The 17,811-nt window shown below is 37.3% G+C and overlaps 2 protein-coding genes across 6 annotated transcripts; one reads left to right on the top strand and one right to left on the bottom strand.

Annotated features, from left to right (window-relative positions):
• The first annotated feature begins 552 nt into the window (after positions 1 to 552).
• On the top strand, positions 553 to 8,040 carry PNRC2 (proline rich nuclear receptor coactivator 2). The gene is made up of 3 exons (XM_083368987.1): positions 553 to 806; positions 3,990 to 4,195; positions 5,513 to 8,040. The coding sequence occupies exon 3, from the start codon at positions 5,531 to 5,533 to the stop codon at positions 5,945 to 5,947; it is 417 nt and encodes a 138-aa protein (XP_083225113.1). The 5' UTR covers positions 553 to 806; positions 3,990 to 4,195; positions 5,513 to 5,530; the 3' UTR covers positions 5,948 to 8,040.
• Positions 5,138 to 17,599, bottom strand: SRSF10 (serine and arginine rich splicing factor 10). 5 transcript variants are annotated; one of them, XM_083368983.1, is made up of 7 exons: positions 17,380 to 17,599; positions 15,704 to 15,810; positions 13,517 to 13,618; positions 11,376 to 11,535; positions 11,070 to 11,120; positions 10,616 to 10,933; positions 5,138 to 5,599 (listed from the first exon to the last, which is right to left on the bottom strand). In XM_083368983.1, the coding sequence occupies exons 1-6, from the start codon at positions 17,442 to 17,444 to the stop codon at positions 10,636 to 10,638; spliced, it is 783 nt and encodes a 260-aa protein (XP_083225109.1). In that variant the 5' UTR covers positions 17,445 to 17,599; the 3' UTR covers positions 5,138 to 5,599; positions 10,616 to 10,635. The 5 variants fall into 5 exon arrangements, with proteins under 5 accessions (XP_083225109.1, XP_083225108.1, XP_083225111.1 ...); XM_083368982.1 differs by having other exon boundaries at positions 11,070 to 11,123; XM_083368985.1 differs by lacking the exon at positions 10,616 to 10,933.
• Between the last annotated feature and the right edge of the window lie 212 nt (positions 17,600 to 17,811).

A 17,811-nucleotide genomic window follows, 5' to 3' on the forward strand; every position in this document is an offset into this window, starting at 1 on the left:
ATTTTGTTTCGTTAAGATACAGACACTCTTAAACTATGTTGCATCTTCTTCTTTCCCAACAGGTTTTTTTTTCTTTCTTAATACTTGCAAATTTGATCAAGGTCTTCAGAATACAGCCCTGTTGTTTGATTGCTTTTGCCTTTTGCACATCCAAGGAAATGGCTTTGGTGGAATGGTAAGGATCAAACCATGGTTTGTTTAAATGTGGTTATTGAATAAGCCACCTTTGGCTGAACTCACATTGTTATGTACAATTTTAGGGTTTCCTAAACTTCAAAACGAGGTATGGATACCGTGCTAAAATGCTAATATCAGTTTATTAAAATGCTAATAAGAAAGCCTAAAATGTAGTTCAGTCAAAGGTGGTTTATTAAATACCCCACATTTAAACAAACCATGGTTTGATCCTTACCATTCCACCATTGTGGTTTGTTCTAATAATATATCACTCGCCCCCTCCAACAGGCCCTTTTCCCGACATGCTCTTCTTTGAGAAGTTGAAACAACAACAACAATGGCTCCTCCTCCTTTCTCTCCTTATTTTCCTTTCCTTTCTTTGACCCGCCTTCCTTTCCGCCCCTAGCAACAGGCGGACCCGATTTCTATTGGCTGCCCGTTCGTGGGCTCCGCCCTTCCATTGGCTGCCCTGGCAAAGAAGGCGGGGCGGTATTGTACGTGTTGCCCCTCCCTTTCTCTTGGGGCTCAAAGTCGGGAATTGTCGGCCATTTTGTGCGAGAGTTTTGAGGCGGTGGAAATAGAAGGCAGCGGGAGCCGGAGGAGCGGAGCGGGTTCGGCTACAGCTGAAGGTGGGGTGAGAAAGGCTCGGAGCTGCCCTTAGTACCGCGGAGGGGTACGGCAGAAGGGGCTCGGGGCTAGAAGGGGTTGGGGGGGAGGGGGTGTGCCGCCATGTTGTGGTGCCCCATTGAAAAGCCCAAAATGGGTGCCTCCCCCCAGTGTTTCGATGGGGGAGAGAAGAAAAGTGTTCCTCACCGGCACGGCACGGCCCCTTTTTTTTCTATTTGTGGAGATACAATTCCTCTTCATTCAGTATGTGTGTGTGTGATTGGGGGGGGAGAATTTATGTCTAGGGTCACTTTCCCTAACTTGGTGCCCTTCAGAAGTTTCGAGCCGCTCGTATATAGGGAGAAGAGCCCTATAGGCCTTTATAGGGAGGAGAGGCTGGATTGTGCCTGGTTGGGGGGCTCAAAAGAATCGGGGCCCGAACTTGCTATGACTTTGCTGAATAGTTGATTTGGGGCGGGGGGCGACAAGCCTTCCAGGACAGGCTTAGGTGAAAAAAAAAACCCTCTGAATATATCTGTGTAGTTTGTCGGGTGCTTTTTGCTTAATTATCCCTCTCCTTCCATTGAAGACTTTTCCGTGGGTACAACGGTCCTCTTCCCTAGTTTAATTGATGCCCCTCCCCATTTGGGGATTAAACATTCCGTCTCTTTTAATAGCTTGGCAAGTTGCTTGTTTGGCGAGGAAGGAGTGAAATTCACTTTTTCGGGGGATGGCGGGGTGGAGAAAAGGAAGAGCAGGAAGCTGGTAAGGCTTTGTTTGGTTTCCTTCTCTCGAGGATGTGGTTTGGGAAATTCCCTCGCCCCTCCCTCCCTCCCCAGTTGTGCTTGGTGCTTGGAAATTCCGTGTGTGCGTTGTGTTGTGTGGACGTGTCAGGATGAGAAATGGGATCTGAGGAAAAGAATCTTGATGGCAGACTCCTTCCTTGTTGTCAATGAATGGTTTACTAGTTGGGGTAGATGATTAACAATGCGCCAAAGCTGCCCGGTCTGATGAAACTGAGGTGCAATATTTACATTGGATTGTTTGCAGTGCAGAGTTGTGCAAATCGTTTCAAGGGGGTGGGTTTCTGTGAGTGAGGGCCGTCTTTCTTGCAGTAGTTTCTTGGCTGTTGAGAGGATTTTTTGAGTAGTGGAATGATAAGTGTTAACTAATACAAATTGCCCTCTCCCAGCTTGTAATCATTTAGATATCTTGTAAAACAATAGACTTCGTTTTGGCTGGTAGGGCTAATGGCAGTTGTGGACCAGCTTATCTGGGCACTGAGCTGAAGAAGGCAGGAATGCCTTTACACTGTTTTAAATACTTAAAATACTTCCTCAAAACTTACCTTTGTTGTAAGGGGGACCCTCAAGAATGTTTTATAAAGATTTTGGCTATTGATATCTTTGCACAGGAATTAGTTGATATACTATGCAAAAATCCTTCTGGATTGTACTATGCAAAACTTGCCATTCAAATATAAACTTATATAGACAATGGAACACTTTAGTGTTGTGAAAAGATTGCTCTTTGGGTGTTTTAATAGAGATGAATTGGCTAACAGAGAACGAGACAATGCACTGGGCTTTGCTCACTCCATTCCTCCCTCACTCTGGTTGCTGATGGAAGACTGCAATTCTGTACACACTTTGGCTTAGTAATGATAAGAATCCAGATGAAATGCAGTGTTTGTTTAAGCAAACATTTTCTGAAGATCTAGACAACAGTGGAAAAGCTTACTCTTGGAGGTTGTGGGTTCTCCCATCTCTGAAAGTTTTAAGAGGCTGGTCAGTCACCTTTTATTGGTTTAATTAATTGTTTATATATTGTAGAGGGTTGGATTAGATGATTTTTGTGGTCTTCTGTGTCATGGTTCTGAGTCTGTGAATAGGCATGTGCAGGATTGGCCTTTTTGTACTTGTATTTTTGATATTCCTTGGGTCAAAGAGGTAATGCAATATATTATAGAAATATTGGATCGGAGTCTGGAGTCTCCAACTGAACCCCTCAAAATACAGTGGATTTGGGAGCCAAGTGTTTCCAGAGTAATGCCATCTCTGGTTCTGAATGGAATTGCATTTCTTTGTTTGCGAGATGGTTCATGCTCTTGTTTGAGCAACAAGTGGCAGCTCTGACTAGGAGGGGTTTTGTGTAATTACATCTTGTAGACTAGGTCTGGCCACTCCTGGATCAGGAGACTCTGCTTACATTCAGGCCTCGTCACCTCCCACTTGGATTATGATAATATAGTCTGCACAGTCCTGCCCTTGGAAAGCAGCTGCCCCATACTCCAACCAATCTAGGCAGCAATGAGAATATCTCAATATTTTTGGGTGACATTGTGTCAGGCCTGATTGCTGATTGGCTTTTGGATATAATTTATGATGCTAGTTGTCACCTTCTAGGCCCTACAGGACTCTGGCCTGCCTTCTGCCTCAGTCATTTTCCTGTCTTCTTCAGGGTCCATCTGCATGACAATGCCATTGGCATTTTTGATCTCTGCTCCCATACTTTGGAATTCTGCTCCTCCTTTCTGGGTTTTAGGAGGTGGTTACAACTGGCTATTCCATCAATTATATCCTGTTATTGACAATGTAAATTTGGTGGGCATGTTTTGGGAAATTTATTTTTTTATAATTTCAGTACTGTGTCTATTTGTAGGTTTAATTTCAATACTGTAAATATTTGCACATTTATTATTTTTGAGGGATTTTTTCTTGGTTTGGTTATTTTTCCGTTTGCTGTCCAAACCAGACTTTGAAGTATGGACATCGTACAATAAATAAAACTAAAATTCAATATTTGATACAGGTAATAATGGTGAATTTGTATTTGACATATCTAGACAGTTTCTAGATACATATTAAAGCCTTGGTTATGTTATTCTGCTTTTAGAAGTATTCTGGGTGCCATTTCCCCCAGACATATAAATATGTTGTATTTATATCATTTTCACACAGATTTGTTTTATTTTAGTGCTTTATCAATTTAATAATCTGGACTGATTTAGTCTATAAAAATAAATCACTTTTGATACCTTTTAAAATAGAGTGGTACACAAATATAATACAGATTTTTGTATTCAGATGGCTATATTTTGCCTCTGCCAACTTATTGTAAAATAAAATAACAGGTTTTTTTAAAAAATAAAACATTATTTGGAACTGGGAACTTTCTTTGACTTTCTATTTCAAATTTCATTTTAGAGCTGGGACTTCTACCCTTGAAGCCCACGTGCCGAGAATCTGATGTTGGGCTTGGCTTCGTGGCTGAAAACGGCAAATCAGCCCATGCGAACTACCATTCCTAGCCAAAAGAGATTCAACAAAAGTCAGCATCTTTTCTTTCAAGTCTGGCAGCAAGAAAGAGGACAGGAGGTGGACATTGTGGAATTGGAAAACAGAACTGAAAGGTAAATGGGAACCACATAAATTGTTTCTCTGGGAAAGACTGGGGTTCCCTTTATATATATTGTTGTTTCTTTGGAAGACTTATTCCTTGTGTAGAAAGTAATGAAGCTAAGGAAATCTGCCTTTTCCCTGGCAGCCCCCATCCTGTGGAACACTCATGCCCTTGGAGGTTTGGTAGACCTCTACTCTTCTAGCCTGAAAAGCACTTAGACCTGGTTTTCTCCTGAGAGTTGAGAATAGGGTGAGGTGGATAAGAGGATTTATTGAGTATGTTAAGAAACTTCACTTTGGTGCCAGGTTTTTATTCTTTGTGGTTTTAATAGACATGTATTCTGCCCTTTATTGAGGTGGTTTTAATTATTGAGTAGGAGTTACCCAGACTTGAATAGAAGATGGGTGGATATGTAAATGTTTAAATCATAACTTTTGGACCGGTTTATTTTGTTCCTTAAAATTCAGTAAATAGTTAAATCTTTGTCTTTTATCAGCCATTAAAATATCTAATTGGCTGTTTGGTTTTATACTGCATGGAAAATTGCCATGCAGTATAAATTTGATGACACTTGAGTTCTAGTCCCACCTTAGGCACAAAAGCCTGGGTGAAGTTCAACTCATCTTACAGGGCTGTTGTAGTGGGGAAAATGGGAGGAAAGAACATTATGTATGCCCACTGCTTTGAGTTACTTGTAAAGTAATAAAGGCGAGATTAAAAAAAACCTAACCAATATTTAAAACAGAGCTGGTTTATTATACAGTGAGGATGCACCTTTACTGAAATAGGAAGAGGTTGATGGTGTTAAAAAAAATCAAACCTGATGGAATGTTGCCTTAAGATTTTTGTTTCAGAAAAGCTATTTTAAATCGCTTATTGTCCTGTGTTTTCTAATTTGTTATGCTTTATTTAACAAACCATGGTTGGGAAAACAACACAATTTACTGTGGTATGTGAAACAAGTCAATGTACTATGGAATTGAATTTCATAGCAATTCTAAACTTCCAGAGGTATTTGTGTTGCATATAAATTGTGCTATTATCTGAAATATTGATGAAATCATTTTACAGCAGATTTTTGCTTATAAATTAGATCAATATGGTAATTCAAGACCCAGTCTACATGCCAAATTTTGGAACCAGGATAATTTGAAGATTTAGTAAAGCTATTTGATTCTAGCCTTTGCAATCTGAATATATTCTGGCATTGCCATTGAAGGGTGTTTTTTTTTACAAAAGAATATCATGGTTACATCATATGCCATATTTTCTTAGGTTTCCCCTGACATGTTTTGTCTTTTCTTGTATCTTCCCAATCCCTGGATAGGTGACATTTAACTTGAAGATGGGAGGTGGAGAAAGATTCAGTGTTCCATCTGTCCAGTCCAGAAATGCTACCAAGAGCCATCAACAACTGAATAATAGAAAAAAGAGTAAAGATCAGAATTCCCACATGAAGAAAATTCACAAGAAAGAGAGAGGACATGGCTGCAACTCATCATCTGTAGCATGGCAGGCCATGCACAATGAAGGAAAAACCACACTGCATTTCCAAACCAACCAGACTTGGAATCCAGCTTTATCCCATTCACTTTTCATGCCTCAAACTAACCAAAACTATGCTGGAGCAAAATTCAGTGAGCCACCATCCCCAAGCGTTCTTCCTAAACCACCAAGCCACTGGGTAACTGTTTCATTTAACCCCGCTGATAAAGAAATCATGACTTTTCAACTTAAGACCTTACTGAAAGTACAGGCTTAAGTTCCGTAGAAAACGACACTTCGTAGTTTCAGTATGAGTCCATGTTGGAGACCAGAATTCAAAAAAAGCACAGCATGCAGAACTAAGTCACCATGTTGGAAAGTAGTTGAATTGTGTACGATGGTGAACGGTAGCACTCCTTGGAAATACTCTTAATTAAAAACTTCACTTTTGGGTGTTACTCTGTATCCATTTTTATGTGCTGCAGATGCATTGTTAAAATAATTTGATAGCCTAGACCAAATCTCAGTCATTGTTCTCTATACAAATTGTATTAGATAATTTTAGTTTTCTTTCTCAGAAAGTGTGTTTGACAGTATGTCTTTCGGGATGCAGTAATACAAGCCAAACAAATTTCTAATCACAATGGCAAGGTAATTGCAAAATATGATTATTCCCTATACTGTGAAATTCTGTAAGTATTCAAAATCAGATGTTTTTGAGCCCCAGATTGTTGTAATTTTTTAAATTTCGTCAAGTAACTCATTTTTCTATCATTGAACTGATGGGTTGGGCAAGCAAATATCCAAAGCCTTGGGACTTGAAATCCAAAATTTGGATTTAAAATGCCATTCTATATAAATGCTCATTTAATTGCATGCCAATTATTTTCATTATTGATCTAGTTCTTGTACAATCCTTATAATGCATTGAAAGTTGATACCCCCAAAATGTGCCAACTTGAATGTTCGTAATGACTGGTACTGCCAAAAGCTTCTAGTGTTTTTTTTTCTTCAGTGAATTTTGCTAAGCTGTTTTTGATATGCATTCTGTATGTTTTGCATCATTTCCTGAAACTGAATTGCTAAGGCCAGTGTGTAATAGGGCAATCTATTATGTAAACTTGTTTAAAGAATTTGACAATTGTAAAAACATCTTTTATGGAGGGAAGATCCATGTAAATAAATGTAAAACTTGTAGCATATGTAAATTTATTGTAGGCTTTCCTGCCAAAAAGAACTATTTTTAGTACAAAACTGCTGAATGTAAACAAGTCCATGTTAAATATACATGGCATGATTTTTATAAAAAAAATGTTAAAAAAAAACTTTAAAAGCACATATCGATGCCATTGCACTTGAGTATCAGTGAAAGAATGTGCTCAGGCTGCGTCTGTTTAGATGATAATTTGGATTTAACTTGGTAGAAAGTACCATTTTAAAAGGTTAAATGTTTTTTTGAAGGGCGCAGTCCAGTTTGTTTAATGAAGAGAAATCTTGATAATTCAGTAAATGATTATGCACTTTTTAGATTTCAGTCCTAATATACTTTGTTGAAAATTGCTTTATTCAAGTGTGTTTGGGACTGGGCTGTAAGGTTGCATTTTCAGTGAAACCTCAACTCCTGCATACTATAACTGTTGCATACAGTTGTAATGTACCCTCTGATGGTTGCTTTCATTTTGGATATATAAAGTACTTTTCACAGGAAAACAAAGTATTAGAAGTTCCATTATCTTAAAATGCCAAAACCCCATCTTGTATTTGTCAAAATATATAATAAAGCGTTTTTACAAGTGTTTGTTTTTAAACTATGTATTATATTGTATTGTAGCACTTTTCCTAGCTGTTTTATATGCTGTCATTTGTTAAAAAAAGTATTTCATTATATACCATTAGAATTATTATTTGTCTTGTGTCTGAACTTTTCTAGGAAGCAGCAACTTTAGAATTTGGTAGAATTTCAGATGTATTAGGCACTATGTATCTTGGTAAAAATAGATTGTGTAAATAATTATGTAAACATTATACATAACAAAATGTGTAATGTTGCTAAATTTCCAACAATAGTAATGAAACAGTTGCCGTGAAAGAGGTTTTATTTTTTTTAAAAAAGGGGTATTTGGCTGTACATTGTTGCACATTTTAGCTACATATATATTCAAAATGTTTTAGCAACCATCAAAACATTTAAAATATTCCCAAATAAAACATATTGGACAACTTGCTCAAAATATTACCTTATGCCCCAAATGTACCCGACATTTGAAAATCGTTGTATCCCAGATGTAATTTTGATACTCTAAATTCTATGCTTGTTAGATATCAATTTGAAACAAATTTTAAATAAAAATCCTTAACCTTTTCTCCCCAGCAGTGTGTTGATTGCTACTTTATTTATAGTATTTGTTTATTTTCAAACTAAAAAAGCAGATATAGTATTAAGGAATATCTTGTCCATAGATCTAAAGATATGAGGTTGAAGAGAAAAGCAACCATGTGCACGAATTCCATTTTAATATGGACAGCTGCAGATAATTGGCAAGTAACCCAATGGTTTTGTTTCTTTAATAGGAATCTTTAGATTGAAGAATTTTTATTTGTAAAGCAGAGACTTTAACTTTGAGCTGTGAATCATGAGATATTAAAAATAAGAAGTACAGGTGTGCTAAATTATTTGCAGTTGGGCATAAGAGCAAATTCAATTTGTTCTTCATATATTACTGGATATGTTGAACCAAATAAGCTTAAGAGAAACTTTGTGCTGCTTAATGGTACCTGTATTTTAATTTGATTGGATGTGCCAATTTTAATTCTGCTTTAAACTAATTACAGTATGCATAAGAATGATGCATACCAAAAAAAGCTTTTTTTAAAGTTAGAAAAATAGGCACTAATTGGCTATACTGTCCTACCTAAATTGAACAAGATGGTTTAAAAAATATTAACATTCATGAACAATTTTAGTTTTGCAGCTCAGGTATCTTATACAAACACCAGGCATAACAATATGTTTAGTTCAACATTCAAAGCTCTATGAACTTGTTCTGGGTGTCAAAAATTTCAACAGTTCCCTGTTTGAGGGAAACTTCCATTGGCCTATTATTTCACTTATGGATGAAATTTAACCTTTTTGTGAAAAAGCCAATTTTAGTAAAAGAAACAGTGCACAATTTGTTCAAGTGCCCACCTTTTTATTGTATTCTGGGTCGGAGGTTTTATTTGTTTCTTAAGTTCATCATTCAGAATCACAACTGGCAAGATGAGCAGTTACAGAAATAAAATGTTTGTATCAATGCTTCAAATCTGAGGCAGAATTTGTTCTGGCACAACATAAAACATTTTAAACTTGTCTTTCTCATTGGCTAATGAAACTGAAATAATTGCTGCTCCCGTATTGAACAAACAGCATTGGTTTTATCCTTTAAGTATGAACACATCCATCCTCAAACAATACTAGTTAAAACTACAGTAGAGAATTTATGTGTTTCTACTTTTTTATTAGTTTGTATGCTAGATTTACAGCAAGCAAAAATATAAACGGGTCCTCCTAATCAAAACAGTGATGTCTTAAAGTAGTACCTGGTATTTAAAAAAAACATATAAAAATACCTTTTTTGGAAGCCTCTATATAAGAAAGGAAATATAAAGTTTATTTCCACAAGTTTCTTCTGACCAGAGCTGCACAGTAACACTACAATTTTGCACTTTGCTTTAAACTACATTAGGGAGAACTCTTAAAAAAAGCAATAAATGATTGCATAGCAGGACATTAACTTTTAGTACTAAACAAAAATTAGGCTATCAAATATACAAAGATTCTAGAATCACTCCTGCTTACTGAACAGCCAACATTTTAAAAGGCATCTTTACTCCCGAGCAGTTTATATGATGAATAGGTAGAACTTAAATTTGAAATTAGTTCTCTATAGAGCCAAAGAGCTCCACTGATATTAAATTTTCCTGCTAAACAGAAGTAAAGGGCCTTTAAAGTTTGATGCTGACTTTCATTCTTCCAACAGAAAAGCTATGTTCTTAGTACAATATTATGGTCTTCCAGAGAATACTTTTATACCATGGCAACTTTCCATAGTCTAATTACCAAGAGCAAAAACAACATATACCAAATGACCCTCCTAATCTGAAGAGAAAGTTAGATTAATGTATAAACTCAAACTTGTCACTTCTATTTAGAAATACTGCTAATGAAACCCTGGGGCACTAAACAGGTAAGCCAACTACTTATAAAAACATTCGTGTTGAGGTTTAGTTTACACATGGTACAATGAGATGTTTATTTTAATTTAATGCAGCAAAAAGCTTTACAGAATTTGCTCACTAAACCTCAAAGCCCACCACATTGCATACAAATATTTACCTAACGATTTAACTGAGTATTTTATTTTTGGAGGTTAACATATTAGAAAAAAGCACCTGGATTTTGCCAAATCCACAGTAAATCATTGTAATTTCTGCCTTTTCTAACTTATTCTCAGGACCATCGCTTCAGAGGTTATCAGTATTTCAATGTCTTTCAGATGCCCAAGGAACCAACCATTTTGGCACAAGTGTCCACAACAAGCCAGCCTTTACAACCCTTTTTGAGTGTTGACATTTTTAGCTCATAGCAGTCACTACAGCAAAACAACTGCTCAATCTGCTGGTTATACAGCAGAAATTAAGCAACAGTGTAAACCGTGATGATCAAGGTAACATTGATATTTGAAGCATAAGACCATACTTTTTTTTTCCTTTACAAAAATATACATAGAAATGCAAGAATCTTAGTAGCTGCCCAAGACATTTAACAAAGTGGACTCTGTTGTGTAAGATTATCTGCATTGTATTTTTAATAGTAATAATTGCCTGCTCCAGGGATAACTAACAAAATTATTTTAAAGCAATGTTGCAACATCATAACTCAATTGTTTATCTAGATGATACATGCCTAAAAACAAAATACACTGTTTAGTGGCCACTGGATTTGGGACTAGCCCATGATCTGGATCTGGATTTTGATCTAGATCTAGACTGCGATCTTGACTGAGATTTGGATCTAGCTGATTCTTTTTTCTTTGATTCTTTTTCATATCTTGAGCTGGACTTATAATGTGCCTTAGAATCCATTTTAGAGTTGTCTCTAGATTTAGTACAAGATGTAGACCTAGACCGTGATTTAGCCTTCATTTCTTTTTTGGCTGGTGACTTAGATCGTGATCTTGAATTGGACTTTGACCTTGAAAAAGATGTGTTACGGTGTTTGAACCTATCAGAAAGAGGAAGATAATACATTTCAATATGGTCAATCTCATTAGGTGTTGTATTATCTCACATTAAAATGGCTTATTGTTGCAGGCACAGGCTTTTCTGATTTTGAATGTGTTATATAAAAGAATGTTTACCTATCATTATCTGAACGACTTCTGCTACGGCGATGTCTTCCAGCAGGTCTACTGCTAAAAAGGTACATGAGAAAAAGTAAACAGTGGCATATACCTTTAGAATTACTCACACACCCCCAAACTAAAGATTCTTCAGTTGTAATATTTCTTTTTTCTTCAAGGATGCACTATTTCTGATCGTTCATGCAAGGTATAACAACTTCCATGCATGTTACTGCTAAGGTGACTTGGAATCTAGGTGTCAGACAGTCAATGAGTTTCCTCTTCATTACAGGCCAGCATAGGTCAAGGTAGTACAACACTTACTTTCTAGGACTATAAGATCTGCGATAGTTGTAATCAAATGAACGGCTTCTTGACCTCCTTTCATAACTGCGACTTCTTGAACGCCGGTATCTGTCATAATCATCGTAACGAGATGAGCTGTACACATTTCTTCCTTCCTTAGCTTTCATTTGGTTTGGTGCTGTTGGGAAAAAATAGTTTTTAATTAAATGTTAATATCTAATGCAACAACGTCTATAAAGGTTGGATACTAAGTCCAACTAGGATCGGCTTTAAACACATTTAAATGTGTATGATCTCTCAATTTAGGAAAAGCTCAGTAGTTTTTAACAGAGAAATCAACTGAGGGCAGAAGTGCTCAAGTGTAACTTATTCTGATCTTCTGTTCTTTTGAAATTTCTTTAAAAAACTGCAAGTCTATTTATTCTCTTTGCATCTATCTCCCTTATCATCTTTGTCACAAAGCATTTTCAAATCTGTCCTCTTGTATCCATACTACTTTTCTCTCCCAATAAACTCTCATTACCTGCTCTTTGTGTTCCATTATTCATTGGTTTACTTTTGTTTTATATTTTTTTCTTAAATCTTTAACTCTGCATTTCCCTAATAAAAACCATTCTCAGTATGATGAAGTATGACAGTCCACATTTAATGACTGCCCTGTTTAGCAGCTGAACAAGGTTACAATGGCCCTGAAAAAGTAACTTTACAACTAATCCTCACATTTATAAATGTTGCAACATCCTGACAGTCACGTGATAGCTTGTTTAACAATCCATGGAGATTTGCTTAGTGACTGGAAAAGACATGAAGCTGTAAGTCCATTGCGGTTACACAATATCTTGCTTAATGATCATGTTGCTTAGCAACAGTTACCAATCCCAATTATGGCCATTAAAAGATGATTACTTGTATTTTAGTAATCTTAATATTGTTTCTTCAATGGCCAGATGTCCACAAAATGTCTGCAGCAGGATATTAGTGTATTTTTCTCATATTGATTTAAAACAGATATTTAGAGGAATAGTATCTATGAAATTTCTTACAAGCAGCAAGCACTGAGTTTTAACTATGAGTTTCTCAAATCTTCTTGTATAGGTGATTAAACTGATGGCCATCATAGATTTGTCTTGCAATTTCGTATCTATGTGAATTATGATACAACAATTCAATCTTGCTGGATGAATCTGAATTTTGGACAGAATCTGTTCTGAATTTATCAATGTATTAATTCTGTTCCTTGTGCAAAAGTTTTCTGGGGAACTTCTCCTTTCTCCCTTGGATAAACTTTTTAACAATCATTCTTATATTCTTAAGTGCAGCAGGCCTCTGTAACCTGGTATTGATCACACAGCTGAAAAATTGGGAATGAAGCACCTAAATGTGAGTTATGTAGGTGAGGAAGAATGTTTCTTCATTTTGTTAAAAAGTAGTTGCCAATAGAAAACAGGCAAATTCCAGTTAATTTTTTTAAAAATAATATCTCTACTAATTGCTACTACTTTTTGCTAGGAAGATTTTTATGATTTCCTTGTCTAGCCAAAACCCTGGGGTTTCCTTGTGGTCTCCAATACAATAACCAAATTAGACATTGTTTTACTTTTTGAGACTAGTGAAGGTTGATTAAGTGCTGCCTCTATGTCTTGTATTCTGGATTCAGACAGCTCGTGATCAAAAAGATGTTTATTGTGGGGAAATTTGTTGTACATAACTGCTTCATATCTCAAACCAACTTCCATGGTAGTTGAGTGATATGTCTACAAATACACTAAATGGATATAAAATGACTAACAATGTCAGGGGAGGAGACTTTTTCTACTCTTATCTAACTGGTAGGCTTTATATGATTTTTAAAAAATATTGATTTGGAAAAGTCCATGTAGTCTAGTTGACTGCTTATGATAAGCATTTCCATTAATTGTGCCCACCTAACCCCTCATTTTTAATACTCTTCTAAAATTACAGATATCATACATTCTAATCAGAATATTGCACTATAATTTTTATCACATCCTTATAACAGTAAATAGCAAATATGACATTTCAATAATTTGTGTATGTATGTATTGTGGCTGTGACAGAATAATTCATACAGCTCTATGTGCTATGTTTCAGTATTAATTTTCTGACAAACTTTACTTAAATATAAATGCAGTACATACTTTTCCTATCTCCTTGAGCAAACTGGATTTCTATCTGACGGCCACAAATCCATTTCCGGTCCAAATTATGAAGGGCATCTTCAGCATCCCGGACATCTTCAAATGTGCTAGATGTTAAGGTACTTGGAGATTTGAAGTATTTGCAACTATTTAGTTAGTAAATTTTTGTTTTCCCATAATGCCATTATAGCCTTGCAACTAACGTGTCCTCATTTTTGCATAACGAAGATTAGCTGATATCAGTAATGTCAATTTGCATTTGCCCCAAATTAAATTTTTTAAAAATGGATTTTTAATTAATGTCATGTTTCATCTACCAATGTTTAAAAAATATCTCACCCCAAAGTATTATTTTTCTTAAGAGAGCTTTAATATAGTAACAGTGTAGCATTTTCCAGATGAAGCTAATACAGGCAATCCTAGGTCTAAGTACCTGTTCTGTTTCCTAAATGTCTTTAATCCAAAATTGTTTTCAGGTTGGGATAGACTATTGTACCTATGCTTCTGCCTATTAGGAATGGACATCAAGAACAACAAAGTTGCTTACAAAGGGTTTTTTTGGGTAAAGTTTAAAATTATGACTTCAAAACTGAGTTATGGCGAAGACAGATTTCCAGCAAGAAGAACCCAATTTAAGGAGAATCCTATGGAATTCAATCTCTCATTGTCCTGAAGGCTAAATGATCGAACTCAAAATGGCAGGCAGTATTGTCTTTCTACTAAAGTTGCACAGTGCATTTATGAACTGCTAAAAAAGATATATATTGTATTAAAAATACACACACTCCTTTGTGATGCTCAAGAAATCTTTTTGTAGGTTCAGAGATTTGTCAGCTCAAAGGAGAACACCGTCTGCCATTTTGAATGAGATCACATTGCCAGTCAGCCAATCTGCCGTTTTAAATACTGTAAAAAGTGATTCTGCAATACCTCTGCCATTTTTTTAAACAATCCTGTTCCTCTCTAGAGGTTGTCTTTAAGTTGGATGATCTTAGCCCAGGGACTGCCTGTATTAAAATTAATGGTTTTTGTTTTCAATGATTGATTTAAAAGATAAATCACTGTAAAATTATATAAGATTTTATGACAAAAACATGCTGGAAAATTAAGCTCAAGTTACATACTGCCCCTAAATGAGCTTACTTGATTAACTGTCCCTTTGTGTCAAATTACAAATATCCTATGCAGCAAATTTCATCTTATTGCAGATATCCTCATTTCAATTCAGTAATGATTAGTTGAAATTGTACTTTTCTATAAAATGCAGACATCATGGTTATTTAGCAAATTATTACAGGGCCATAGCTAAACTAAATTAAAACAAAAAGTATTGGTTAACCACTTACACAACCAGCAAGCTCTTATTCTGTAGGATACATCAGGTAAGGCTCCTTTTATCTTGGCCACCAGTCAACTTCATCTTGACCTTTAACTCTTTAAGTGCTTTTCAGAAGGACTTGAGGTGCTTGGTCAAAAGTGACAGATGGCTTTATCTTTACACTTTGAAAAACAACCTTTTCCCCCATGTGTAGATAAAGCGAAGCTTTTTCTCCCATTATGGCTTGTCCTTCTTCCAGCTTTTCTTTATATTTTCTTTTCCCAAACTTTCCCTTCTCTTCAAGCCTGATCCTTAAGAGGTCTTTGGCTTGTCTACTTGCCTTAATTCTTGAATTCTACTCTAAAGGTTCTTTCATGCTTTCTCTTTGGGGTCGCCATTACTGTACAGCTTTACACTCTGAGGCAACAACAGAGGACAGTAAATTAGGGGACAATAATCAGAGCAAGAATTTTCACCTCATTTTATACAAGTCTGTTCTTGATCAAATAAACAATAAAATATCAATCACATTTTGCTAAGCATTAAGAATAAATTTACTAGAAATGCCCAATATGCTGAACTGAAATGATAAACTTTGGAGGCAGCAGCAAATGCCATTTCCAAACCAAAAGCACAAGTCTAAATATGAAGCCTGTGCTACAATAATGCAATATATTGTTTACTATAGTTAAAGTTTTCTAAGTATGAAAATACATTAATGCATTAATCTTCCAGAGACTGGAACACACACAACATATTACAAATAACACAATAAAACAGCCTTGTCATTTAGGTTTGTTACCTCATACACAAACGTGAATTTCAAACTTCAACACCCCTCTCACCAATCAGTCATCTGAAGAAAGGATATTGAACATAAGCAAATCCTCTTGGACGGCGGGTGTAGAAATCCAAGGGTACATATACATCAACTATTGGACCATATCGACCAAATTCCCGACGTAAGTCTTCAGACCTGCAATAAGACTTAATGTTTGTTTGTGTTCACAAATTAGAAAGTGGGGTAGAAATTAAAATACCTCTATGTGTGTAAATACTTATCAACCTATATGGAATTGGGGGGTACAATCCTATGACTTTAGTAGTACATCCCACTTATTTGTTACAAAGTATGAACTCAGCTCTAAACTTTCCCTTGCCAGCTTGAAGTAAGAACCCAAATTTTAATAGAATATAATGTAACAATACCTAACACAATATATCATTCATGCTAAATATTATTAAGAATGTAACCTTTGGAGAGAATAAATTCAAACTTGTAAATGGCTACCAACCAGAGATATACAAAACTTCTTGCACCAGAACATCTGATTTCAGGTGGTTTGTTATTAAATTGAAACCTGCATGACTGGTCTGGAAATATTTGACTGGACTTCCAAACCCCATTTTATGCATGGGGCATATTTGTTTTGTGCATGCTCCTACAAACCATAATAAAGACTGTATGATTTCATGCACCAACTCTTAATAACCAGAAATTTGACCATTTACTAGATGCAAATTAATTTAATTTAATTTAATAATTTAATTTGTATACCGCCCTTCTCCCGAAGGACTCAGGGCGGTGAACAGGGCAATACATAATAAAAAACAGGATACAAAAATTAAAAAGTGATTAAACAACTATGCCCATAGTAATTGATACATATTAAAAGTTAAAACTAATTATAAAAAAAAACATCTCTGGGGAGAAAAATAGATTTGCAATAGATTTCAAGTAAGTTCCCTAGTCTTAGGAAGGGGTTAGGAGAGAAGAATCTGGGAAAAATGTAACTTAATATAAATTTCCAATTGTAATCCAAGCTTAAAGTAAAAAACAATGTAGGTGTGGAATGTGCTAAAACTGGAATTATATGTAATATCGAGGAGCTATTTTAATGAGGCTAAATTCGAATAAAGGTAGTAGTGGATATAGCAAACCTGCAGCAGTGTCTTGCAGAAATGAAAAAAAATTAGCAAAAACTGTATACGAAACAAAGGGAAGCTGGCAGAACTGCAGGTAGGGGGAAAGAAAAAAAAAGGGGGGCTGAAAAAATTTAAATGCTTTCCCCACCCCATGATCTCTCAAACACAGAACGGTTTCCTCCTTTTACTAACGGAGGCGATATTCCCGATTTCACGCGCTCCTCTTTGCGAGTCTCCTTTGGCGCCAAAAACGAGAAGTCAGCACACCGATGAGCCGAGCGCCAGCCAAGCGGCTTCTTTCCCGCGTCTCGCTTCGCAGCCCCTTGAGGGCTCCCGGGGGGCAGACGAGCCGCTCGCCCACCGGCCACGCGTTTTCCACCATCTTCTGCCAACCGGGCAGAAGAAACAACGGAGATTCCGAAGAACGGGCCGAGGGGCCAGGAAAACGATCGAGAAGGCCTCCAGCAGGCCCGGCCGCAAGCAAAGGGGCGCCTGGAGACCCCCCACCACTCCCCGCGGCAAGAGCGGGAGGCGGGAAATAGCGAGGCAACCAAGCCCTCGGTCGAGCCTCAGGCCTACCGCGCCCTTCCTTCCCCGCCTCCCTTGCTTTCACACGCACCTGGTATCGTCGGCCACGTTTCGCACAAAGAGCGAGGTGTTCGGCGGCCGCAGGTAGCGAGACATGATCCTTCCCGGGGATGGGGAAGGGAAGCGGCCTGCCGGCTAGACGCGAAAGGCGAAGCCAAGAGAGTTGAAAGGGGCCCGGGCGCTGAGGAGAAAAGAGACACACAACAGAAGAACAACTCGGGGCAACCGCCTTGTGGCCAAGTCTCGCGAGAGCCGGGGCGCGCGCGCACCAACGGCGGGCGGGATGGCGTCTCGCGCGCTCTCCGCCGCCGTCGAGCCGAGATGGCAAGGCGCCTGCGCCCTTTAGCCCGTATCCGTTGGGACGGAGGCAGGTCTCGCGTGAGTTGACGAGCGCTTGGCGGCCGGGCGCGCCTGCGCGGTCGATTCGGACCGTTGGGTTGCCGCCTTTGGTCCGCGGGCGGGG

Source organism: Vipera ursinii (assembly GCF_947247035.1).
Source record: "Vipera ursinii genome assembly, chromosome: 9".
Taxonomy (NCBI): domain Eukaryota; kingdom Metazoa; phylum Chordata; class Lepidosauria; order Squamata; family Viperidae; genus Vipera; species Vipera ursinii.